Source organism: Penicillium pulvis (assembly GCF_028828015.1).
Source record: "Penicillium pulvis strain IBT 33274 chromosome Unknown contig_1_segment0_segment0, whole genome shotgun sequence".
NCBI lineage: Eukaryota > Fungi > Ascomycota > Eurotiomycetes > Eurotiales > Aspergillaceae > Penicillium > Penicillium pulvis.
Window position 1 is genome coordinate 1,344,312 of NW_026643074.1, and position 24,836 is coordinate 1,369,147.

The following is a 24,836-nucleotide window of genomic DNA, read 5'->3' on the forward strand; positions in this document are numbered from 1 at the left end:
ATTGGGTGGATTTGCCCGCGGGGTTCCTGACTCATATGCGGGACCAAAGGGAACTTTTCTACGGGAGACTCTCCCTTTCCTCTCCTCCTTTTCCCCATATATTTTCTGTTTGCTTTATTCTATACTTTTGCCATAATGGCCACTGCAAGCACTGCTCCTGTTGAGCGACTCCGTCAGTCAATCCCCACCCCCTTTTACACTAGACGGCTACTAAATCCCGTAGAGAGAGTCGATTCGCAGCCGGAGAACCCCTACGCCAGCTTGATTGAGGATCAGCACATTGCCGTCATCCCTTCTTTCACACTCGAGTCCGGTGTTACATTATACAATGTACCTGTTGCCTACACCACGCGGGGTATTCTGAACTCCAAGGGCGACAATGCCTTGGTCATTTGTCATGCATTGAGCGGCAGCGCCGATGTCGCCGATTGGTGGGGCCCACTCCTCGGCGGTCCGGGTCAAGCATTCGATGTGTCACGATTCTTCGTCATTTGTTTGAACAGCTTGGGCAGCCCTTACGGGAGCGCCAGCGCCGTGACATACAAGGATGGTAAGCCTGAAAATGGCTACTATGGACCCGAGTTTCCTTTGACCACCGTCCGTGACGATGTGAAGTAGGTCATGTCCCGCAAAAATGTCTGAATTATTCTAACATTTATTCTCAGCATTCACAAGATGGTCCTGGACGATTTGGGTATCAAGCAGATCGCCGCCGTTGTCGGAGGTTCCATGGGTGGCATGCTTACCCTGGAATATGCCTTCTTTGGCAAGGACTATGTTCGGGCGATTGTGCCAATTGCGACATCCGCACGCCATTCTGCATGGTGCATTAGCTGGGGTGAAGCTCAAAGACAGAGCATCTACTCTGACCCCAAGTATGATGATGGATACTACCCGTTCAATGATCCTCCTGCTAGTGGTCTTGGAGCAGCCCGCATGTCAGCACTTCTCACATACCGTAGCCGAGACTCCTTTGAGTCGCGATTTGGTCGCAATGTTCCCGACCCGTCCAAGCGGGTTAACATCAATGGCGGTGAGAAGCTGCCTACTCCTCCCAATGAGCACTGGGCCATCCACAATGATGGACACCGGACTGGTGCGACATCTCGCTCTGGGAGCCGCCAGAATTCGCCAGTCCCTCAGACTCAGGCCGATGTTCAATTCATGGACCCTCAATTTTCAGGCACCAAGACTTTCTCTCCGGAGGTTTCAGCAGTGAAGACGGACTCTGCCGGTCGCCCGCGGCCGCCAACTTATTTCTCGGCGCAGTCCTACCTTCGCTACCAGGGAGATAAGTTTGTCAAGCGCTTCGATGCCAACTGCTACATCGCTATGACCCGCAAGCTCGACACGCACGATGTGTCCCGCCACCGTGCCAGTGTGGAATCAGAGGACCGTGTTCGCGAGGCACTTGCCTCGATTAAGCAACCTGCTCTGGTGTTAGGCATTGAATCTGATGGCCTATTCACTTTTGCTGAGCAGCAAGAGGTTGCGGCCGGAATTCCTGATTCCCGCCTTAAGCGTATCGACAGCCCGGAGGGTCACGATGCCTTCCTCTTGCAGTTCGAGCAGGTCAACCGCCACATCGTGGAATTCTTCCACGAGGTTCTGCCCGATATCATGGCCCATACTAGTGCGGAGGGTGCCGCTGCTGTCGCAAGCGTCACCAAGCTCACCAAGAGCAGCACCTTCGGCGAAGCCGAGGTGGAGGACATTACCGCGTGGTAAACCTTCCACCAATTGAAAATCGTGCCCGGCGCAGTATATTCTGCAGCCACCCCCATGCTCCTGTCCCCACGGATTCGCGCCCGGTCCCACTTGATATCTTATCTCCAGGACTGAGTGGCGTCCGTGCCTGGGCAGCAGTCATGGCGCACCAGGGGAAGTAGAGGTTGCCGTTCTTTTATCCGTTTCGCTAGTCAGGGAGATGAGCATCCAACTGCCTCTCTCGAATCTCACTTGGACGTGATCCATGTCGAGAAGACTGCACAAGAAGCATCCAACTGCTCTCCATCAGACCCATCCTCCGGGTCGCTTCCGAAGTTCTCTCCGAGGTTGATGGGTCAATTTTAATTCCACGATGACCATTGGTCCATCGAGCGACCAAGTCGCATTTAGTAGATAGATTACAGGAAATGGAACACGCTACGGAGTAGATTACTCCATTTCTATACAATCTCCTTTTGCCTTGGCATTCAATAGTAACAAACGGTGTATCTTAGCGCATGGCCGTTTACCCGATTGGGCCACGATAAGGAAAGCTAACTCGTGTGAATTGTCAGGGTCTAGGGTCTGATAAGCCGCCCAAGCCACCAGTACCACTCTGCAAAAACCTGACCAATCCCGGCACCTCCAATGAGAGCCCTGAGACCAAAGTAACTCCAATGCGATACCTTTCAGCGCTCGGACGCGGGGCGTTCCAGCCGCAACATGGTGTTCAGTATGCAAAGTCCAGGACCTACGTTCTGAGTGGTGTGACTCACCGATGACGGGCCTGTGCCAAGTTATCTAGGCGAGTCAACAAGCTTCTCGCCTAAGAAAAATCCGGGAGGAAATGAGGGCCGATGGGGCGGCGCTGCCGAATGGATGGACCAGCACAGCTGAAAAGTGGTTCGGTAGAATTTTCGTTGGCGCGAATGGAGACAAATTTACCCGTGAAATCATAGAAATGGGCGCGAGCGTACGCGCATTGTTGGTGGGTCACTGGCCTATGTTAGTGTGTTTGGAGCAGGTTTTGGGTATGATTGCGAAGGTGAGCGCAGGATTAAGTTGCTTTCTAGAAAAGAAGAACGGAGTAAAGTACTGTACACAGTAACATCTATGTCATAGGAGTTCCACCTAGAAAATCATCGTGTACTGTGCTCCGTAATTTCCCATGAATCGATTGCAAGGAGCGGCCCATTGTCTCAAACATTCCTGGTGGGTCTATTGGACCCTATGATCGAATAAGATGAATACGTGCACGTATGCTTTTCTAATCTAGGCTAGTGCTTTGTTTCTTATTTTATTTTATTTTATTCGGTACGAAGTATTGATTCGGTCTCTTTATCGCCCTCACTTGCGCCCTTTGTTTATCTCAAAAAGCAGATAAAGGGCGTTTGATGCAAGCCAAGACAACAGCCCCCCCGAACTAGTGTCAGGTCTAGACTAACGAACTACTTTTTGCGGTGATCCCGCACCGCTTTTGGGGTTGTTTATCACACTTCTATGGACCGAGGTGGAGGTTACCACTCCTTGATACCGGATTGAGTCCACTCAGCCAGCTCCAGCCCTAACCGTTCGACTCCACCCTAGCCTCATTGCTTCCCAATCTATGTTTTTCTTTATCACACCCATCTAATCCTTGTCCGCGCTAAACTCCACATGACCCTATGTGAAATAAAATCGAATTAAAATTAAAATTAAAGAGACCAGGGCGCCAACCTTGAATAAAGCTGACAGATCCCTCCAATATATGCTCGTGCTCTGAGACCGTTTTACTTTTCTCTCTCCCTCGTTGTCATCCCCCGCATACCAACCCGTTGGACAGCCAACACCTAAGTTGGGTTCTGAACTAATATCCAATCGATTTCCTCCGGAATTGAGACGATTGTTACCTCGTTTGGATCCGGAATTGACTCCCTTCGCCACATTTCCATACTCTTCAGTCGGCGTGGACGACTTTGTTGTTCGTCTTTCATTGTTTTCTCTACAACCCGCTTCCGGAATTCCTATAAGCCACGTTCCCTGCAACCAGCACACCAACAACCGTATTTCACCATTCAACGATGGAGCGCAAGCTCTCTCAAAAAGCTGCACAGATGCGCCAACGCTTGTTCACTCGCAATCTTCACAGTCGAGGCCGCGCGGCAACCATGAACTTCTCGGAGCCAACACCCAGCACATCGAGCAGTCGGTCTCGCTCAGCTACGACCCCTGTCTCGTCTCACCCAACCGGCATTACATTAGACACAGAGCCAACCCGATACTATCATTTCACCGATGAACCGGGGTACTTTTGCCCTGTGGAACCATTAATCGATCGACAATATATCGAAGAGGACCTGGAAGACAACGTGAAACACTCTTGCGGTCTACTCGTCGAAAGTATTGAACGCGGTCTCCCCATCTGGCCATCCTTCCACACAGAACAGAATGGCGCAATCCAAGTTCCACATGAATCACGCCCACAATTTCAGGGCGTCATGGCCCAACTTTCACTTTCGCCCGTCGCGATCGATAATCATGTGCCCAACGAATGGGATTTTGGTCTCGAAGATCTACCCTCTCCCAAATCAACCAAATACCAGGGTAGTCTCTCGGCGATGAGCGCTTCAGCAGGAACAGGACGCTTTTACGGAAAACGACTCTCAACACCGCCACCAGAAGAGGAGGAATTCGAAGGTCGCCCCCGCGGCCGCAGTATCGCTACAGAAACAACATCTCGTTCTCGCTCCCGCTCTTCAAGCCCCGGCTTCTTCCCCTACAGCCCACCGCAATTCGAAACCACCTGGGGCCGGGACGATACCCAAATCGTCGGATCACCCATTGACCACTTCCCGGAATCAGACTTCCTCGGCGCAGAGGGCACCACCTGGCTCAGCGCACTGGATATTCCAACTGACAGCGAACACTGGACATCTAGTTCAGCTGTGCATCTACCCAAAGACCGGAACTGCATGACTTCGGTACCTAATTCGGCGGTTGAACCTGGTCCCGCTCCGCGTCGCTTCTACAGTACCCGACAGAAAACGAGACCTGTCCAATTGCGCGAGTCTAAATGGGAGGCTTTTGAGTTGCACGGGAGTCGGGAGTCAGGATTGTATCGCGGGCTCTCGATGGGCAATCTTCGTCAAGAGAAAAGTCCGAGTAATTTCTCGTATCCTGTCTGGGGGAAAGATGGGGATATTCCTGTTTCGCTTGGGGGCTTCTATGATGTTTCTGATGTTCCGACGAGACATCGCCGGAAACGGGCACAGGAGTTGTTGAAGAAGTTGACTGGGTTGGGGATGAAGAAGAAAGAAGGTGGGATGGTTGAGGGTCGGAGGGCTGTGGCTGCTATGGCTTGATTGACTGGCTTGTTGTTTTCTTTTCTGTTCTCTTAGCGATTCTCTTCTGTGGTCTGTTACTTTATTCATGTCACATATGTCGACTTTATGTAGATACCCCGAGCCCGATGTTTTGAATTTATTTTGATATCAAGAAGACCTTCAAGTTTGTACACTCAAATACTTCCAACTATTATTCTAGAGAGATCCCCATTAAACCCTACAGAGCCGCGTCAATCAACCGTTTATACCCCACAACAGCCTTTTCCAACTCCCCAACAGTGATAGCCTCATCATCACCATGGGCAACATGGATCGTCCCCGGCCCATACAAATACCTCTTCACCTTCTTCTCTCCCTGAATAACCAAAGACGGAACATCAGTTCCATAATTCACAGTAATAACCTCAAACCCTTCAACATCAGCATCGAGATACTGAGGCGGAGCCCCACCGCGATCCCCAAAATCAACAACAACACTCCCATCACCCCCCGTAACAGACTCAACCGCCTTCGCAATAATCTCCCTCGTATCACCCGGTGTTCCAGCCGCAAGTCGAACGGAAACAACCGCCTCCGCATACGCAGGCACAACATTAGCCGCTTGTCCACCACTAATCACACCAATATTCAACGTCGAGGTATTGAACTTCTCACTCCGCAGAAGTCCGCCTTCGTCAGGGTGGATATTTTGTAGATTATCCAAATGCTGTAGCACAGGCAGGATAGCTGAGATAGCACTCTTGCCTAATTCCGGATATCCCGAGTGCGCAGCTTTGCCTTTAGCGATTATCTTAAAGCCCATAGTCCCTTTGTGACCAGCAACAAGGTTGAGCTCGGTAGGTTCACCGAAGATAACAGCTTTGTAGCTCGCTGGATCAGGGTTCAGTTCTGAATCTGAGAAGAATTTCATGCCTATGCCGGATTTCTCTTCGCCGACATCGAATAACAGGCCTAGCGATGCGGAGGGGTTTTTGTGGAGTGTTTCTAGTGCTGCGAATACTATTGCTGCGACGCTTGCTTTTGCGTCTACTGTGCCTCTTCCGGCGATGACCAGGTCCTCGCGGCTGAAATCTGTCGAAGGCGCGTGGAGAGAGTAATCGATGAATGGTGGGACGGTATCGATGTGGCTTGTTAATAGGACATCTGGGAATCTGTTTTCGCTTACGTAGGCGTAGACATTGAATCTTTCTTTTTCTGTTTCGGTTGCTGGTGTGACAAGTTGTTTTTCGACTGTGAAGTTTTGCGATTGGAGAAAGTTTATGATGTATTCGCCGACCGAATTCTCGTTTCCGCTAATGGAGGGTATTTCTACGATGTTTTTGTGGAATGTCAGGATGGGAGATGAGGTGATTATTTGGGTGAGGTTTGTTGGTTCGTTTTGTGTTATCTTTTGTTGATGCAGGGGTTGTTGGGGCTCGATGGCATTGGTTAGGCCTGTAAGAGCAATGAGATTCCAGAGGTAGGATTTCTTCATTATGATTTGCTGTTTCTTCGCTTTGGGGGGTTGCAGGAGTCGAGCTTTAGGAGAAACGAGATGTATGCAAGATGCAAGGAGATGAGGGGTTGATTCATCGTAATCTTCCCCCGCAATGGCGTATCTCTTGTCCTACATAGTCCCTGTATAAGCACAGACTCCCTGAATTATGCATAAACAATCTATGCCTTCAAAAGTAGTGACATCCCATCCAACTATCCTTCTCTCAACTATGTATATCATTCTATCTAAGTTCTCCGTCTATTTCAACTACTCCCCAACTAGTCTAATCCATCTTCTCACCACGATGAATATCAACATCATCCAAAATAGCCTGATTCTCTTTCGCAGCAGCAATCCTCATCCTCTTCAACCGTCTGGTATCAACATCAACCCTCCAAGTATAACACCAAGTAACAATTGTCATAATAATAGCCATCCCCACAAAGCCCATCGCTATTCCAAAAGACGTAGAATAATGCGGTGCATACCGCGAATTGAATAGCTGTGAGCCTACCGCTCCCCCGATCTGACCATAGCTATTCGCAAATGCGATTGCAAAGGCAGAACCCGTTGCACCTTCGGTAGTCTGTACACGCCAGGGCCACATCATTGTGTACCTTTGTATGTTAGTGGATAGATAGTTTATGAGGCTAAAGATAACGCACCATGCGGTTGAAAATCCTGTTGATATGATTGTTGCTGCGTATACGCCGCCGTTATTGGGAAATGCATAGAGTACACCGTAACAGGCTTCAATGACGATCAGGAATCCAAGTGGGATAGCGGGCTGGGGGATTCGGCCTGTGTCAGCGAAAATACCAAATCCGACTGTTAGGAGGACTGCGAAAACAGCTGTTGGGATATTCAGCAGAAGCGATGTGCCCATGGATCTGGGAATTTATGAGTATTCTTTTTGTTCTTCTTTGTTGCGGACTTGACTCACGTGAAGCCGAGATTAGCAATCACGGTTGGCTGATAGAAAGTAAGACCTGTTGTTCCGATTGTGAAGAACGCCCAGCAAAATAGAAACAGCCAAATTCTCAAATTTTTCAATGTTGCGATGAGCTCTCGCATGTTGAAGTTCGCTTCAGATGCTCGGGGGGCATTCTTGGGTAGACGGGCCTGGATAAAAGCTTTTTCTCTTTCTGAGAGCCACTTTGCAGACGATGGGACTGTTTCATTTAGCGGAATTCAGTATATAAGGATCAAAAAGGACTTACAGTCTGGCAAAAAGAAATAAGTGCAGAGGCCTAGTACAACAGTGACAATCCCCTCCGTCAAAATAAGCCTGAAGAATAATCAGCAAAGGTCTCTTTTCGGTTGGAGGGATGAGATTCACATACCACTTCCATCCCGACAGACCACCCGTGGTTACTCCATTAAAGGCAAATGCGAGCACGCCACTGAGAACAGTACTGAAGCATCCAAGAAGCGTCACGTAAACAACGCGGGGAGCAAGTTCGTCCGGTCGGTACCAGTAGCATAGATGCACAAGCATACCGGGCCATAAGCCCGCCTCGAAAAGGCCGAGGAAGAACCGAACAGCGTAGAGGCCTTGTCTGTTTACCACAGCTGCATGGCAGCAGAGAACAATACCCCAGGATATTTGAATCCGCGCTTGCCAGACTGAAGGCCGGACTCTCTTCAGTAGAAGATTTGACGGCACCTCCGCGACAATGTACGGAACCTGGAAATGTCAGCCAATGTTGGAACCTGTGGGGCAAAACTTACATAGTACATGGCCGTGACCAGATTATACTGATTAGAGGTCATTCCCAGCTCTGTCAATATATTATAGGATGTCCCTTCGTCCATTGTTCGAGCATAGGAGAGCTATTCATTGTTAGCACTAATCACAATCATAGAAAACATCGACACTTGCATTTGAAGCGTCAATGCTTTTCAACATATACATCAACGCCAACAAAGGAAGAAGGCGCCAATCAATCTTTCTCAGCAGTTTCTTCTCCTCGTCAGAGCTAAGCGTAGCACGCGCTTGCATCAACTCCGCGTCATATCCAGGAATGTCCCCAGATTTGGGAAGGGGTTCATCCGCATTACGATTAACGCGATGAACAGTCGTTTTCCCGGGGATCGGTGCCTCATCTATATTGAAATGGGTGATTTTATCATCCTGAGGACTTTGGGACAAAGCTTTCTTCTCTGCAAACTCATGAGACATTGTGACCGAGATCTCGGATTGAGAACAGAAATTCAAGATTCTCAGAGAACAGCGAGACCAGTCGTCCTAGGTGCATTGTTTCATAGCGGAGGTCAAGGCTTATCTGTGATATTATGGCGGTGCACTTGGGTGCGGGGTTAATGCATTTGTTGAGCATTTGTTATCTTTGGAGTTGATGGCGCAAGATGGATTAGCATTCTTCGACATAGCGAGCGCACTAACATTGGACTTGGCGTCTTTTACCCGACCTAATTCGTCGACATGCAAGATTAATGCCGTTCGCCTCATTGGTAATACAATCTCAAGATATCTGTTATGGATCTACCGGATATCAGCGAAGAAATTGACCCTTTCAGGACTAGCAGGTGGATAAATCAAATCAGATATTCATTTAGACTCGCCAAGTGCACCCCCAGAAGTCTGAAATCATTCCTTGACGCAGTAGCTCTCAATACACTAACTCCCCTTTCGTCTTCTTCCTTCTATCACCTAAGAAATCCTGCCAAGGTGTGACTTCCATAGTAGACAGAAGCCTCGCTGCTTGTTTTCTTGACCTTTATCAGTACTGCACTTGGCATCAATCATGACTGGAAAACGGCATTCTAGCATGTTTTACTGCATACGCTCTCGACCAATGATCGATGTTTGCGCTGTAAGGCGCCTGATACGCCACAGATCCAATTCACGGCTTTATTCATACAGGGTTACTGAGATGAACTCTGAGCAGAAAAAAGAGAGACCACGGACAGCTAACCGTCAGAAGCAACCCGATCTATAGAGCACTTGGCAACCCTAATTAACCGTGGATATTGCTGGTTGACACGTGACAGTCAATTAATAATTTTAATTTCCGGCGGCTCCACCTATAATCCAACCACTCCCACAAATGAAAAAAAATCAAAAACAAAAAAGAAATGAGGCGAGAGAGAATCGAACTCCCAATCTTCTGGATTTCCCAAGCTGGAATCAGACGCGTTACCATTGCGCCATCACCCCATTGGATGATATTGATGACGATCCAAGGCCCTATAGCGGACGGTTGAAATAGAAAAAGATTTCCCACAATTATACTCCTACAAGGGAACAACGCCCCGTAAATAGTGGCTAAGATGATGAGATCAATTGAAGGAATGACTGGTAATCTCTAAGAGTACGCCCAAACAGTGAATTGAGCCAGGGAAATAATTTTTAAAGTTTTCAATTTTGTCGCTATGTACATATAAGTATGAATCTAAGCACTCGAGATATATATTCCAGATATCAGGTTCCTCTACTGATATTGAAAAGTACCAGGGACAATCCACAAGGTCTGCCTCTCCACCTGCGATAGAAACTTTCATTGTTAAACATCTCGAGTCAAGATGCTTTTCGCGCTATGGCAGAGAGCTGTACCTTGAAGACATGACTCACTTCCTCAATAACTTTGAAAGTTGCTGCGATTCGCTCCGAGAACTTCGGGCTTGTATTAACCCTAAGCGTAGAATAATAATTTTCAGCCCACTCGGTTATCATGATAAGAGTCAACGTGCTGGAGCAAACACAATTTGCAGATCGCAATATAGCGTTGTCTCAGTGAAACGACTCCTTTCGAGTGAGCCTTATATGATATAGAGCCCATAATCGCCGTATCAAAGGAATCGACCTTCGTCCTGGCAGGTCCTATGAATTCCACTGTCTAGATTTCCAGCCTGCGGAAACAGTCCGGGCCTGCAAATCAATGGGACCATTCCCGTCTTGCGTTCGGAGTATCGAACCTGAATCCAGCCCCGGAAACGCAGTCACTCCTAGCATTGAGTTGTGTTCGTTGAAGCTCTGCAGATTTCCCTCGTAAACGTAACCACCCATAGTTTGATAAAGATTGGTCCATTGAAGCCCCAGAAATTCCAGCTGCAGCCTTTGGTTTTCCGATCTTCCGTCATTTCGCTCTTCTCTTGTCGAGTTCTATAACCGCCTTATTCTGCTGGTCCTTGGGCACTTCTTCTGGCAATGCGGTACCTGTCTTCTTCACCATGTAGCTTTGCACAAAAAGTTTTCATTCCAAAGCAAGTACATGACTTTTCAGATCTTTCTCTCAACCCAACGTGATGAGCAAACCCATCACGCAGGATTCAAAGAAACGAAACGCGAAGCCGTAATTGTGACTTTTTTTGTCCTACAGCCGCATAAATTGCGTACAGTCCTCTATTAGACGTTAGGATGATACATTTGGATCAAGTGATATGATGTGGATGGACTTACCTTAACTTATTGTTGACTTTCCCAAGGTTGTGGGTCCGAATTCCTCATTTTCGCTTGTCAAGTGTCACGATATAATAAATATCGAGCAACTAGTCTTCATATGCCTGTTTTTCCCTTTAAGAGAGATTATATAAACAGAATCGGGGCGTGGGGCTTGTGAAACTGGAATCTGTGCAGCGTTCTAGCATGTTTTTTGTAAAGATAAAAGGCTTCGAGTAGCCCTTTTCTTGTGATCTGTCGACAAAGTGGGATTGGCGACAGGCCTCATAATGACCTTTTGACGGAACATCGATTTTCATCGGCAGAGATGATAATAGCTTGCCGGATTTTCAAGGCCGAAAACACCCCAGTCTTCAGCTGGCTGATTTCAGCCTGGTATTCTGGGATACCATCACTTCAATATGTCCACCAACTCAACATGTGGGTCAGTGCGCGTGGTGATCATTATTTTGTAGCAGTCTGAAAGGTCATGGACTGCCAGAAAGCCTGTGATATCTTGTCAATGCCCAAGAAAAACCACTATGATATAGATGTTAGGATCATGTTCCTCAATGAGGAATGGCGATAAAAGTCGAATGTATGATCACTTGCCTTTGGCAGCAAGGAAATGGTTCTCCCTGAGGTAGCTTAAAGATGGCGCATAGGCGAGAGTAATATTGTATCATGCGTCGATTGCAGGTCGAGATCGCTTCCCATCTTCAGACTAGCTAGTATGGTCTGGGACTGGGTTGAGTGATCGAGGAATTAGGATGTAGTTGGTGGAAGACGGAGTATTACTGCTCGAGGAGATAGAGAAAAGAGGGGCGAAGAAAGAAAGCAGTGAGGAATTTATGGATCTTAAGATAAGATATCGGAAGTGTAAGTGGGTGATGAAGGAAGTAAAGAGAAATGGAAAATATTGAAAGCTTTTATAGTGCCTTGTTGCCTAAACGGTTTGCTGTCGTAAGGAATGGTTTCCAAGATTAGTTATGATTATGACCAGGTGATGGAAAGTGAGTTTGCTAGCAGCCTCTGATTCTGACGTGTACAGAACTTAGTCCTTCGTCGTATAAGCATACCTTTGATGCCGGATTTATACTCTTCCACATATTTCTCTCACAGATCAAGTAACGATAGGCTTCCGTACGTCTAATGCTTTTTTCTCAATGTACCTACTTAAAAACGTACATGGGTGTTTTCCTTACTCATAATTCAATTGGCGTAAGAATAATTCTGATGTAATGGGCGTGGTGGAGAGAGGAAGCAATATTGTTGTTCAAACAAGGAATAATAACAAGAAATAGAGAAGAGGTGTCGAGTAGACAATCACGTCAGGTATTTGATAGCTCCCGAGTGAACGTAAAACCTTGGAAGTGAAACCTAACTACAGAAAAAATACCTCAGGTAGTCATACTAGTCATAACTCCATGTATGTTAGGAGAGTTGGTAAAAAACCCATTGCAATTATCAAAATTTTTGTCTTCATTTGAATTCGATATTGTGTCACATAGAAAGAAAATACAGAGTGGATGTGGTTCCTAAACACCGGCCAGGATGCAACTTGTAAAACAAGAGGAGAAAAAAGCGAAAGATGAAAAGAGAAAAGGGGAATCGTCGAAGTAAAGTATTGTAGGATTGGCACGGACATCACATCACCTCTCGTGCGAATTCACCAAGTGGCACTCACTGCCCACGACGGGGGCGCTTATTATCGTTGCCCGAGCGTGGGCCACGCTGACTTCCATCACCACCACCGGCATTCTCTTCAGGGTTGGGGCGTCCACGCTTGCGATGGCTTGAGCCGCCGCCACTCTCTCGGTGGTCACGATCACGGCCACGGTCACCTCGGCGCTCTCGTTCCCGGTCACGGTTGTCAGATCGATTACCACGGTCTCCACCAGAGCTCCAGCGACGTGGGTTGTCGTCAGTGGGCAATGGAGGCGGGGGAGGTGGAGGTGGTGGGGGCGGCGGTGCTCCCATTGAAGAAGAAGGACGAATGCGGCCCTCACTTTCTTTGTTGGCGTTGGCATTGGCACTAGGAGTAGGGCCATCAAGGACTGGCGGTCCATCTTCGCGGTCTCGACGGTCTCGTCGTCGGGCCTCTTCACGCGAACTAGGATTGCGGCGCATAGACTCGCGGGATTCGGTATGACGTTCGCGTTCACGGTCCTTCTCTTCTCGATTGGCACCACCATCAACATCACTGCGTCGGTTTCTATCACGCTCGCGGCGTTCTTCACGGCGACTGGTACCACCGCTGTTGGTGGACTCATCGGCACGACGATCGCGGCCTTCACGGTGATTCTCACGATCACGATCACGTCCTGAGCGGCGAGCTTCAGGGGTAGAAGCATTATCCATCAGGTCACCACCTCGGCCACCGTTGCCTCCACCGCGAGGATTATTATCATCTCCAGATGCAGCTGGGCCAGTGGGGGGACGATTCGCAGTCTGGGGAGAAGGATTTGCTGCATTCGATTGTCGGTTAGCACCCCGTCCGCGAGCTGGGGGAGTGGCAGGGACGCGATCAGCAGGGTTGGTGGTCTGCTGCTGCAACATGGTGTTGAGGCCAGCAAATCGCTTGTCACTGCGCCCGCGCTCATTGCCAGACCCACGAGAGCCCTGTTGTCCGCCAGGTGCGCCACGAGGACCAGAGGGAGGATTCATGGCTGTGTTTGGTGTTGGTTGAGACAGAGGGCTTTCGAATTGCTTGAGTCGATCGGGGTGAATTCCCGAGACCTCGCCCCGCTCGGAAGTTGGTGGTTGTGTGGCAGGAGTCTGGGCAGGACCTGTACGTCCGCCTTGTCGGCCAGGGCCAGTTGGGATTTGCTGATCAGAAGTAGGCATTTTACCATTAGTCGAGGCCGGAGTAGGCTGTGCACCAGGGGCATTACGGCCACCCCGTCTGGCCCGACCTGGCCCGGATGGAATATCATTCGGAGGCTGCAGTCGGCCATGCTCCATATCGGGGCCGGTTGCAGGGTCTCTTGGGTCAGCACCTGCACGATCGCTGCGTGGGCCTCTTGGAAGGTCATCATGGCGAGGAGGTGGCTGGTTGAAGCTGGCGGAGCGACGATCATTGGGGAATCGCTCTGGGCGATTGGGCAAGTCGGATCGTGGGGGTGAGGGACCGCGAGGTGGATAGGGCCGTCGGTCATCCTTGTCGGGCCGAGCTGGTTCGCCACGACGGGGGCCGCTGCCAGGCCGGTCAGGGTAGTCCGGCATGAGTTCAGGGCGAGCGGGAGGCTCGGGACCATGGAATGAATCAGAGGGACGCATGCGTCCTCCGCGATCCATTGGCCACTCTGGTTCTCGTGGCAAGCGACCCTCACGGTATGGTGGGCCGCGCATTGGATCGTCTGGTAATGGCCTCATTGGGAAGTCGCGCTCACGCTCCGAGGGACGGCCATGGCCTCTGACATCTCCAGGAGGGCCGTCGAACGGGCGACCATGGTCGGGACCATGACGAGTCCGTGGGTTAAAGTCAGAATGTCTGTCTCGTCGATCATCCGCAGGTTCAGGACGTGCGGGCAATCTGCCCTCGCTGATACGTGGACGACGCGCTTGCTCACGTGGATTGATGCGCTCAGGCTCTGGACGTTTCGGGATATCGGCAATGCGCCCTGAATCTGGAGCTCGGGAACTCGTTCGAGGGCCGGACGGCGTATCAGCCTGGCTACGTTGTTCTGCAGGTTGGCGGTCAATGTGTGTCGAATCACCACTGGTGTCCATGGCGATAGAGTTTGTTGCTCCACCTTGAACACTCTCGGCTCTTGATGCGCGCTGCTGCATAGCATCGGCAGCCTCCGCCATCTTCGCATCTTCGATCTCACCATCCTCGACTTCAATCTTGCCAGGAGCTTCTTGATTCATATCATTGGACCTAGTGGTTGAGTCAGTTGCTGGGTCGTGCATCGGATCGTTCGCATATGGCGACTTACTCTAGGGCTGTGGGCTGGAATTCAGGTGCCGCGGCATTCAGATTTGTCGGAGTGGAGCCTCTAGGCGGTTGAGAACCAGACTTGGGCTGTCCAGGGTCACCCGGCAGGACCTTGATGAGGCTAAACTCCTGTGGAAGCATCCACTTCTTCTCTCGTCGATTGAGATCTCCAATTAATGAGGCGGCAGGAATCTTGACATCATCTCTTTCGTCATTTTTGCTTAGGTTGTTAACACAGGTCAACATGTCACGGCCAATCCAATTGACAGCCGGGAAATTCTGGACGACAGCCTTGAGAACACTGATCGCATTGCGAATGTGCATGTATTCCCCTCCATTGAAACAAGTCTTCAAGGCTTGGCAGAGCATGCGATGCCACTTGTACAGCACACGCCGGAAGTCCTCAAACTCCAAGAACATGGTTGGTACACCTTCGAGGTCCACATTCTTTGCAAAGCCAGGAAGATCTCGCTTGGCGCCAAAAGCTTCCTTCTCGTAGACAGCCTTGTCGGCGTGCCAACGACCAAGATCACGCAGGATATCGCTAAGGAATCGTCCCAAGTTATCAGCCTCATTAGAAGTGCAAAGGAAGATGAGCGCCGTCAACCGTTGTTCACGGAACAGCTGATCAATCAAACCAAGAGTCCGGAAATTGGGGGTCCCGGAGCTGTGTAGGAACTTGAAAAATTTGAAAGAGTAGAAGGCGTCAAGCGGCGACAGAAGCAACCGGGGAATGAAGCATCTTTCGAGGAGAGCGACATTCAGCACATCATGTTTGAGACGCATGCCAGCGAACCAGCGGTCTTTCTCTTTCTGCAGTCTTCTCCTAGTCTGATCATACGCCTTCAGATGGTTTTTATTCTCGTCAAGAATCCGATCTTGAAGTTGAGTGATCTGCTTCTTTTCTTGCTCCTTACGTTTAGTGCCAGCCATGCTGAGATCTGAGCGATCATTGTTGATCATGACCACTCGGCGCTTCAGTCGATCAATCTCATCCTCGTAAGATCTTCCAGGGATATGCACGTCATAAAGAGAGAGTTGCCAGAACGTTGCGTAGAAATGCGGCCCCACAATCTCCCACGTGTCGGCAGGTAAGACGGACTTGACATTGTCGATCAAGTCTTGCATCACAGGATTCGCGGACAATGGGCCCAGGCTGACCGAGGGGGTTGTAGGATTCCCATCTTTATCGACATCGAGGCCAGATTCCGCTGTCACCTCTCCGTCATCAGCATTATCCATCTTCACATCTTCAGCAGGGTGGTTTTCTTTGGGAGAAGGCTCTGCCTCCTGTTTCAAGCGTTCGGAATCAGAAATCTTTTTGGAGACACTGGCACGTTGAATCCAGAAAGCAATTTCAGGCTGGACGCCAAACTCTTGGATCAGTGAGCCAAGGTCGGGAACAAATGAGTCAAACTCATCTATCGACAAGTTGCTGCGCAGGAGATCAAGATACTGAGTAAGGATGCGGTGAATCTCATCGAAGATATTTCCGAGCAACTTAAGCTCGGTGGATTCTTCGTTGTAGACGCACGTGAGTCGTTCCTGGGCGATTGCTACCAAAAGTTGGCCGGCGAGTTTGGTGTGAGTCAGTGACTTGATCAACCGTTTGGAGGTGGTCTTCGACTCGTGTCGCTTATCAAGCAGCTGCAGAATTGTTTGTGCCTGGAGTAGCTCACCACCTGCCATAGCTTGGATTTGGTTGTCATTAAAATTCGTATCAGAGATGATGCCGGCCATTGAACTTATCAACTGTTCCAGAACAATGAGGTCTGTTGAGTTGTTACGGCGCAGCTGCTCTACGACATATTGAAGCAGCGGAGCCGGGTCCATGACGGAATATCGCTTAAAGGTTCGGCCAGCAAAAGCAGCCAGAGCGTTCAGCCAGCGACTGGTGAGCAAGCCACCCTCTTGGACTCGACTTCTTCCTTTTTGACCAAGAGAGTTGATCAGTGACCAAGTCAGAATGTCGTAGCCCAAATTGGTAAAATAACGTGCGCACTCGACCACCACTTCAATGAGGTTCTCATATGACTCAATCTGACTGATAGCCACATTTATGACAATGCCCGGGTTTGCATAGGCAATCTTGGCAAGTGCACGAGCCATCGGCTTGACATTGGTTTTGCTCAGCCTTTTGAGGACGTCCTTGGTCTCGGCCCTTGCTTGATCAAAGGCAGACTTGATATCAGGCAGTCTGGACGTCTGACCCGAGTACCACTCAGCGTACATATTGTACCGAACCTCGCGAGGGAAGAGACTAATGAGATCAAACACCTCATTCACGACACCAGGATTGGACTTGGTCAAACTGAGCGAAGGCAAAAGGAGGCGCTTGCACAGGTCTCGCCAGCGAGTCCTGTTCTCTTCTGAGCTGTCATTGGTCAGACTGTGCTTACCGATGCGCGCGAGCTTTGAGAGCAAGACTGTATCTTGTCCAATCTTGTGGCCGGACAGATTGAGGAAGGAGGAGCAAAGGGCAAACACATCGTCAACGGATTGACAGATCGGAATGTTATCTGCCCAATCGTCCCAGTAGAAGCGGTAGTCGGTGCCATCACTGGTATCTTCCTTGTCCAGCTGAGCCCATCGGAGAACTCGCTGTGGCGGGGGCTGTACAAGTCGAAGCCTGCCCTTGGCTACACCGGACTGGTCGGTGCTCAAAATTTGTTGTTGTCCAGGGAAGGCATGGCGGGGGTCCATCGGAGGGTTCTCAGGACGAAGGGGAGCGTAGACCTTGCTGAGACAATGGTGGAGGATGCGGTGGATGAATTCTGGAAGTTCAGGGAAGCCGTCCATCAACCATGGGAACTTGCTCATGACAAAGAGGGCCTCGGGGATGGCACCAATGGCTAGAAGACTCTTCAAGAGCAGGACCTTTTGATCCTTTGGCTCTGGAAGTTCGTTCTCTGTCTTTGTCGATTGCTTGTCGGCGTCTTGATCTTTTGATGGAGTGGCCATCCTCGTCTCCGAGTCACGAATACGAGGTGGTGGGATTGTATCATCTGATAGAGCGCCAGCCATCATGAGAGCATTGACGCCACCTCCAGGTCTTGCGGCCTTCTCTCGTTCCGCCTTCTCCGTCAATTTTTCCAACTTTAAATCATCCATGGACTCATCGGGCCTCCAAAGATGGGCATAGAGATCACGAAGCGAAATGAAGCCTACTTTGATAAGCAATGCAGCGAGATAGATCAGGTTATCGGGCAAGACATCGGATTTTGTCCGAGCTGTGGAAGAGTAGAATCGCAGTTTGAAACCGAGGAGGTGTGCGGCAACTCGGTTACCCTTTGGTGGCAGTGTGCCCGTCTCTTCAACCCAAGCCTTGGTCGCATCTTCCTCTTCAGGGAGACTGTTGGCTTCAGGGAGTACCTTTTGTTTTTCTTCTTCTGAAAGTGGCTTGCGACCAAGCTCAAAGAAAGCTTGAATTCCAACCTCACGAACACGATCCCAGAAGTCTCGATCACGTTGCTCGTTCGCCTGCATGGTTTCCAATCGCTCCTCTTCAGTTGTGACCCACCCCGATGATCCAGGCAGGGCCCAAGTTGGCAGGCCCGAGGCGCGTTGGGACCCTTCCACTGCATAAAGCGGATCCTCCTTAGGCCACCAGGAGCTGGCACGGAGAAGCTTGACAAAGAAGCGATATTGCTTGACAAGGACGGCAGCGAAAACATCTAATGTCACATCTAGAACTCGACCAACGTCCATATCAAAGGCTCCGATCATGGCCTTCACCCTTTCGAATGTGTCTTCAACCACCTCGCTGGATGGCCGCTCATTGTTGCTTGTTGTGAAAAGCTCTGTGAGAAGTTTAGAGTAACCTTCGGACTCCTCACGCAGTAGATTGTAGTTCGATTGTCGGTAAAGTAAATTGGTCTGCTTGCGAATGCCCATGCGCGCAAAGGTATCGCGAACCAATCCCAATGACTGCAACAGCGGCGTTTCAAGCTGGAGACGCATGAGATCTGGGGATATTGAGGTCGCGAAAACGAGGGGTTTGAGGGCAGGATTGGAGGTGTCAGCATCTGTAACGATAGAAAGCGTATCAAGGAATAAAGAATGCGCGTCAAACTGCGCGCCCGAGGATTGGTGGCCCTCGGCCTCCATATCCACATCCTGCGATGCAGCTGTCCCTCCGAGAATAATTTTGACTGCGGAACCGGCCTCAGACGGGGAAAGGCGACCGTACATCGCAGACCGAATGAGCTCCTGGTAGATCGACGCTAGGCGCGACAAATCCTGCTGTGATCGGGCTGCGGTTCCTTCTTCCAAGACCTTTTGCTTTCCTGTCGACGACCACTCTTGGACAGCGCTATCCGTGATGTACTCGTAATCGTAGGGAGGAGGCGGGCCGGCGGGGCGACTGACGATGGCCTCGGAGCCAGATCGGGACGCAGGTCGCGGTTGTGCTTGGAGAACGGGGGTGTTGGGAGCAGATGAGGTTGTAGGATTGATGCCCGTGGACTCGCCATTGACCTGAGAAGGTTCTGGGGCATCCTTGGGCTGAGCTGGCGGGGGAGGAGACATTGCGCTGGATTCTCTCTGTTGCGAGCTCGAAAAATTCTGGCCGTCGTAGGACCGGCGTTGGGAATTGTTTCGACCACCAGACCCACGGTTGGATTGTCGGCGGGACCGATCGCGCCCGTCTTGCTGGTCCCGTATGGGACTCGACTGATGCCCGCCGTGTCCTGCCATGTTGAGTGCACCGGGTCGATGAGGTGAGGGTCGTGGGCCTTCGCTATTGGGCGATTCATTCGGCCAACTTCGTTCACCGCGCTTTCTCTTACTCCCCTGCCCAGGTGCCATGGTGGGTGGATGGCAGGGTTAGACGGAGAGGGCAGAGACGGTCGGCTGTGATGTCGGTAGGTTGCAGCTCATGAGGCTGAATCTAAAAGAGCCGCGCGAAACGATTGTCAGCAATTGGGAGATGCGGAAAGGAGGGCAGGCAAGATGTGAGATAATAAGAAGAAAATCATACCAGTAATACGTCTGATCCCAGAGCTGTTGAACGGGGTGCGCGGCGCGGAGGGCAGCGATGGAGATGAAAGTCGTTGATAAAGCTCGGAGCAAAGAAGGAGCCCGTGAGTTTGGCGCCTGAGGTGTCAACATTCACGTATACACTGCTACTATCTCAGAGCTGCACCTTTCCACAATGTGGCAGCTAATTCATTTTTGGATCGTGTATTCTCTCAGTATCATTCACTGTAAAGTCCAATTGATAGACTCCTCAAACATGGCTAATAAGCTTAGGAATGTTCATCACTGCCTTAATTCTATAAAATACATACAACCAACACGTGCACCTCAGACTGGGATGTCAGGCCAATTTGAAATCTAAACATAAGATAACAAAACCGAGTAAGAATCCAATATGAGCAACTGCTTGATATTCTTATCTTTTATCATCATAGCATTAAGATGCTTGTATCATACACAAAAGCAGATCCTCACAATCCAAGTCCCTTAGCCTCAATTGCAACAATCTCAGGAATCAACTCAATCAACTTCGGCTGCTTAGGCTCCCAGCCAAACAGCTTTCGTGCTCGCAGAGAGTGACCACGAGAGTTCGAGCCCCAAGCATAGATACCAGCTGACAAGATCTCCGTAGTCTGCTTACCATCCAAGACCTCGACCTCAGGAGACTGAATATACTTCTGCTCAAACGCAGACTGAGCAACCGCCCGCTGGATATCACCCCAGACAAACGAACCATTTTCAGCCAGGTAGTATCCCTCGTCATTCCAAGTAGCCTTACCACCACCCTCGGCAGCTGCATCACCCAGGGCGAGGTAAACATTGCTCAAATCCTGAACATGGACCTGGTGCCAGACGTTCTCGCCCTTGCCGACGAGGAATCCCTTGCCGCGCTTAATTACGGCCGCACTTAGCAGATAGGCCTGCACACTCTTGGTGTTGACAGGTCCACGGCCTTGGCCGTAGATAGTGGGTGGGCAGACGATAGCCGTGTGGACGCTAGTGGGGTTTTCCTTGCCGGCATTGATAATGATCTCGTCCACATTGCGGTGGAAAGCATCAGCGGGGAGGTTGATAAGTTCGCTAACGCCTTCCCAGTCGTTGTATTCCTTAGGGCGCTCAATACCATATGTTCCAGCGCGCTGGTCCTCTACGGTCAGAATACCTGTTCCTGATGTGTGGATCAGCCAGAGTGGGCGCTCCGGGGTGTGGTGCTTGGCGCCTTTGGCAATGCCCTCAGCAGCAGCGACGTGATCGCAGTCAGCGAAGTCTAGAGAACAGATTAATAAGCGGTACAAGATAAATCGTGCCGAATAGAGGAAAACACACGGAAAACGATGTCGGCCTTCTTGACTTCCTCCTCAATGATATCAGTTGAGTCCAAGTCGCCGTGTACAACCCGAATCTTGGGGTACTTGCTGGACAGCACAGCGGCCTTATCCTTGTTACGGACTAAGGCCGAAAGCTCCCAGTCGGGATGGGCATTGGCGATGGCGTAAAGACCATCACCACCGATGTAGCCGGTGGTTCCAGTACTATCGATCTGATCAGACTAAAGCTCGGGTCCGGAGTGGGGGTGACCTACATGAAGACCTGAGGAGCCATATTGGGTGCTAGTAGGATATTTGTGGATAGAAGAACGTGAAATTCAGCTGCGAAGTTGAAGAAGGAAGAACATGAAAGTTGAAATGGAGACCGGTCAATTCGATTGAGATCTGTTGCTTTGAAATCAGAATTGTCATTGAATGGAGGAACTGGGACCCGAGATGGATCCAAAAGTGGGGGGACGTCATGTTGATCCCCGACTCGAGAATCTCGGAGATAGTTCTAGTATTGATGTGTATTCTTACTTTAACCAGGAATATAGAGACTTATTAATTGTGTGGTCTTACTTTGAAGCTTTAGCTCTATTCAGCTGCGTCGAGTGCTATCTAAGCCCAGATTTTATACGTAGAGAGCATCCGCGTAACCCCGCATGATGTCAAACTCGACCCCGCGAAACAACTTAGACCTATACATCCCTGCCAGAGCTCACTATCACACCACCTAGCTATATACCCCACTCTCAAGCGATGATCTCAGGAAGTTGTGCATGCAATCACATTCGCTATACAGCCAGCTTCTCACCAACGAGACTGGTAAATTGTCACTGCACAACATGCCGCAAACAAGCCGGTGCCCCTTACCAGGCCTTCGTGAACTTTCCTATCAATACAATCAAGTGGGAAGTCGAGCCTACGATCTGGAAATCAAGTGAAACCGCTTCACGAACTTTCTGTCCGCGTTGCGGCTCAACTATGAGCATGCTCTTGAATTCAGAGCCGGATTTTATAGGAATAGTGGCGGGGACATTTGACGATGGATCAGTTGTTCCACCACCATCTGCGCATATTTTTCTGGAGGAGAAAGCGCCGTGGTATGAGCTCCCGGAAGATGGAGCAGAAAGATTTCAGGGCTGGAGCGAATAGATTGTGCCATGATCTGTGGTATATTTGGCAATAGGATGTATTGGCATATGTGGTGCACAGAATACAAGATGATAGTAGGTATATATGAATTAACATCGAAGAATGAACTGTTTGAAGAACCGGAGTATCAGGATAACCATAACATTTAGGTCCGAGACCTACACAAAGGAAAGACATAACAGGAGACACGAGTTATAAAAAAGGCAAAGGGGAATCACGAAGTCGTGTCCAGGCTACATGTACAGAATCGTAACTCGGCAACTTGATCAGAAGGTGCTGGTGGCCAGCCGGCTGGCAGCGTTGCGAGCATCCAGTCGATCGCTATCGTCCTCAGCAATAGAATCAACCTTGCTGGTAGAACGCACACGCCCCGGACCAGACTCAGGGTTCTCGTCACCCTCATCCTCAACAGGAGCCGTGAAACTACCGCTCATACTACGACCGGCACTGTCAACGCGGCGGGGGACACCACTCCAGGCATCACCCTTGGGACCCTGGCTGGAGGCAATGTTAGGTCTTCGTTGAGCGGGGTGTGCTTCACGGCCCAGCCGACTCAAACCACCAGAATTATCGATGGCTCGGATATCGGGTCGGACGCTCTCAAGAGTTGCCAAGGTCCGACGCTCCGCCTCGATCTGGCGCAAAGTATACTCTCGCAGACTGAACAGAAGATCGTTGGTGGTGCGGTCGAACCAACGGCGCTTCTCTTGCAGTAGGTTTCCAGTGACGCGCTGGGTGCGCTTAGTCAAATAATCTTCGTGGCTTTGGGCCTCCTCAAGAGCATTGATTGCCTCGTCAACCTTGTCCGGGCGCACTGAGGAGCTGACCTTCAGTCGGTCTGCTGCGGCACGCTTGCTCTGAGCAGTTTGTCGAGCCTGGAGAAGATCGCGTAGTAGGATGTGACGGTTGGTTAGGGTCTCCTTCACAATGAAAGCGTCCTGGGAGTGGTAGCTCAAGGGTTCACCGAGGGTTGTGGCCTCCGCGGTGGCCTGCACAGCATGGAAGTCACCAACGGACTGAATAACCTTGCCGAGCTTGCGGTAGGCACCCGCCAAACCAGGATGCGTCTCCTGCACGCTCATTTGGCCAATCTTCACTCCGAAATCGGACTCGGCCAGACCAACACCTAAAATTGTTAATCTTCGCCAAATTAAGGATGGTGGACTGATAGCATACCACGACGACCCTTGACAACTCGGTCTACCTTATGACTAGTATCCATCGAAGCCAAGTAAAACATCTTCACGACTGGGCGAGCAGACTGGAGCTCAGGTGTGTCATCGGGCGGAGGCGCAAACTGCTTCAACATCTTACGCCGCACTCCGGTAGCTGGTTGCTTCATCCGAACCACGGGGCTGTAGCCAAAATCGCTCTCAACGAACAGCACGACCTCATCATCGTGGATGAGGACTTCATTGCTCAAAACAGTGTTAAGCCATCTTTGCATCGATGCTTTGACTCGCGCTTCATCCTCATCGGTACCTGCACCGGCCGGGGTCACAGGTGGTGGTACGGCCGGAACTAGAGCTTCTGGGTTGGCTGAGATCAAGTGGTCGGCGAGTTTAGAGAATTCGGCGTGGGTACGGCGGACATCACGGTACTGAGTAGTGCGGAACTTGGGAATATTGGTCTGTAACAGCGAGTATGGGTTAGTGCGCCGCCCTAGTTGAGTTCATCTGTGTTCACAGGGGAGTCGACATACGTGAACATCGAAGCGGAGAATGGGATCTTTCTTTCCTGCTCGCTCCAGGCTAGTAATCTTGGCTTGGATCTTATATGCTGGCGCGGGAGGGCGGGAGTTCTGGCGCAATCCAGTCTGATAACGTGTGGGGAGGCCCTGTGAATGCTGCTGGGAGTTGTCGAGGACAGACTGCCCCTCGGCATAATCCGGGTCTCCCAATTGAGGGCTCTGAAGTTGCGCCGAGAGGTCCGGAGATTGTGGCACTGGCTCATGGCTTCCGTCTGTCTCCACCGCAGATTTGTCCTGGCCCGGCAAAGGGGATGACGGGATGTCGCTGTTGGAGGCGGGGAACGTGTTGCGGTCAGCGCGCGGAGAGCCCCAGGGCGAGGGGCCCGCGGGGTGTTCGGGATCAGTCGAGACAGCCGAGTAGTCCATCTTGGGTAGGATTTGATGCAAGGAGTACCTTCACAGGGATTGAAGGGTCAGGAGCTGCTAGTGGATTGTAGGCGTCAGTATTAATGGCTGGGGATCGACCCCCACAGTAATCACCGGCTAGCTCCAACTGAGGAACGTACCTTGGGCAGCTGGAATAGGCAAGCAATGGGACGTTTAAAGGTTCATGACAAATGAAGCACAATTCAAATGGGAACGAAGAGCAGAAATGGGCCAGTCAAGCACCAACGTTTGTACAATGGAAGAGGCGGAGAGAGAAAGAGGTTGGTGCGAGTTACGTATGGGCGATCGGGAATGCCAAGCCCGCCCTCAGCTCCGTCGTTTTTCCCTTTAGCTTCATCCACCTTGAAACCGTTGAACATTCCTGGCAGATCATCAATGTCAATTTCTACATAGACTGCCAATAATTCTTCC

The 24,836-nt window shown here is 50.4% G+C and overlaps 7 protein-coding genes across 7 annotated transcripts; 2 read left to right on the plus strand and 5 right to left on the minus strand.

Annotated features, from left to right (window-relative positions):
• Positions 1-104: 104 nt before the first annotated feature.
• met2 (homoserine O-acetyltransferase) lies at positions 105-1,728 on the plus strand (the record flags this gene model as incomplete). Its single annotated transcript, XM_057063005.1, has 2 exons — positions 105-614; positions 666-1,728. The coding sequence occupies exons 1-2, from the start codon at positions 136-138 to the stop codon at positions 1,726-1,728; spliced, it is 1,542 nt and encodes a 513-aa protein (XP_056923920.1). The 5' UTR covers positions 105-135.
• Positions 1,729-3,767: 2,039 nt separating this feature from the next.
• On the plus strand, positions 3,768-5,048 carry N7503_003459 (uncharacterized protein; the record flags this gene model as incomplete). The annotated part of the gene is made up of 1 exon (XM_057063006.1): positions 3,768-5,048. One exon carries the CDS (start codon positions 3,768-3,770, stop codon positions 5,046-5,048), a length of 1,281 nt encoding a protein of 426 aa, XP_056923921.1.
• Positions 5,049-5,247: 199 nt separating this feature from the next.
• N7503_003460 (M20 family metallopeptidase) lies at positions 5,248-6,504 on the minus strand (the record flags this gene model as incomplete). The annotated part of the gene is made up of 1 exon (XM_057063007.1): positions 5,248-6,504. One exon carries the CDS (start codon positions 6,502-6,504, stop codon positions 5,248-5,250), a length of 1,257 nt encoding a protein of 418 aa, XP_056923922.1.
• Positions 6,505-6,790: 286 nt separating this feature from the next.
• Positions 6,791-8,322, minus strand: N7503_003461 (uncharacterized protein; the record flags this gene model as incomplete). Its single annotated transcript, XM_057063008.1, has 6 exons — positions 6,791-7,124; positions 7,173-7,397; positions 7,451-7,679; positions 7,728-7,795; positions 7,851-8,194; positions 8,239-8,322. 6 exons carry the CDS (start codon positions 8,320-8,322, stop codon positions 6,791-6,793), a joined length of 1,284 nt encoding a protein of 427 aa, XP_056923923.1.
• A 4,267-nt stretch (positions 8,323-12,589) lies between these two features.
• On the minus strand, positions 12,590-19,652 carry N7503_003462 (putative THO complex component (Rlr1); the record flags this gene model as incomplete). The annotated part of the gene is made up of 2 exons (XM_057063009.1): positions 12,590-14,789; positions 14,848-19,652. The coding sequence occupies 2 exons, from the start codon at positions 19,650-19,652 to the stop codon at positions 12,590-12,592; spliced, it is 7,005 nt and encodes a 2,334-aa protein (XP_056923924.1).
• Positions 19,653-20,293: 641 nt separating this feature from the next.
• N7503_003463 (putative nucleoside-diphosphate-sugar epimerase) lies at positions 20,294-21,425 on the minus strand (the record flags this gene model as incomplete). The annotated part of the gene is made up of 3 exons (XM_057063010.1): positions 20,294-21,090; positions 21,150-21,355; positions 21,406-21,425. The coding sequence occupies 3 exons, from the start codon at positions 21,423-21,425 to the stop codon at positions 20,294-20,296; spliced, it is 1,023 nt and encodes a 340-aa protein (XP_056923925.1).
• A 1,049-nt stretch (positions 21,426-22,474) lies between these two features.
• N7503_003464 (retromer subunit VPS17) lies at positions 22,475-24,823 on the minus strand. Its single transcript, XM_057063011.1, has 4 exons — positions 24,545-24,823; positions 23,991-24,458; positions 23,465-23,918; positions 22,475-23,414 (listed from the first exon to the last, which is right to left on the minus strand). The coding sequence occupies exons 2-4, from the start codon at positions 24,402-24,404 to the stop codon at positions 22,555-22,557; spliced, it is 1,728 nt and encodes a 575-aa protein (XP_056923926.1). The 5' UTR covers positions 24,405-24,458; positions 24,545-24,823; the 3' UTR covers positions 22,475-22,554.
• Between the last annotated feature and the right edge of the window lie 13 nt (positions 24,824-24,836).

Coding starts and splice junctions, on each gene's coding strand:
- N7503_003464 (XM_057063011.1), bottom strand. CDS start 24,404: ATGGACTACTCGGCTGTCTCGACTGATCCCGAACACCCCGCGGGCCCC. Junction 23,919..23,990: donor TTCTCCGCTTCGATGTTCAC/GTATGTCGACTC, acceptor TCGCTGTTACAG/ACCAATATTCCCAAGTTCCG. Junction 23,415..23,464: donor AGTTGTCAAGGGTCGTCGTG/GTATGCTATCAG, acceptor TAACAATTTTAG/GTGTTGGTCTGGCCGAGTCC.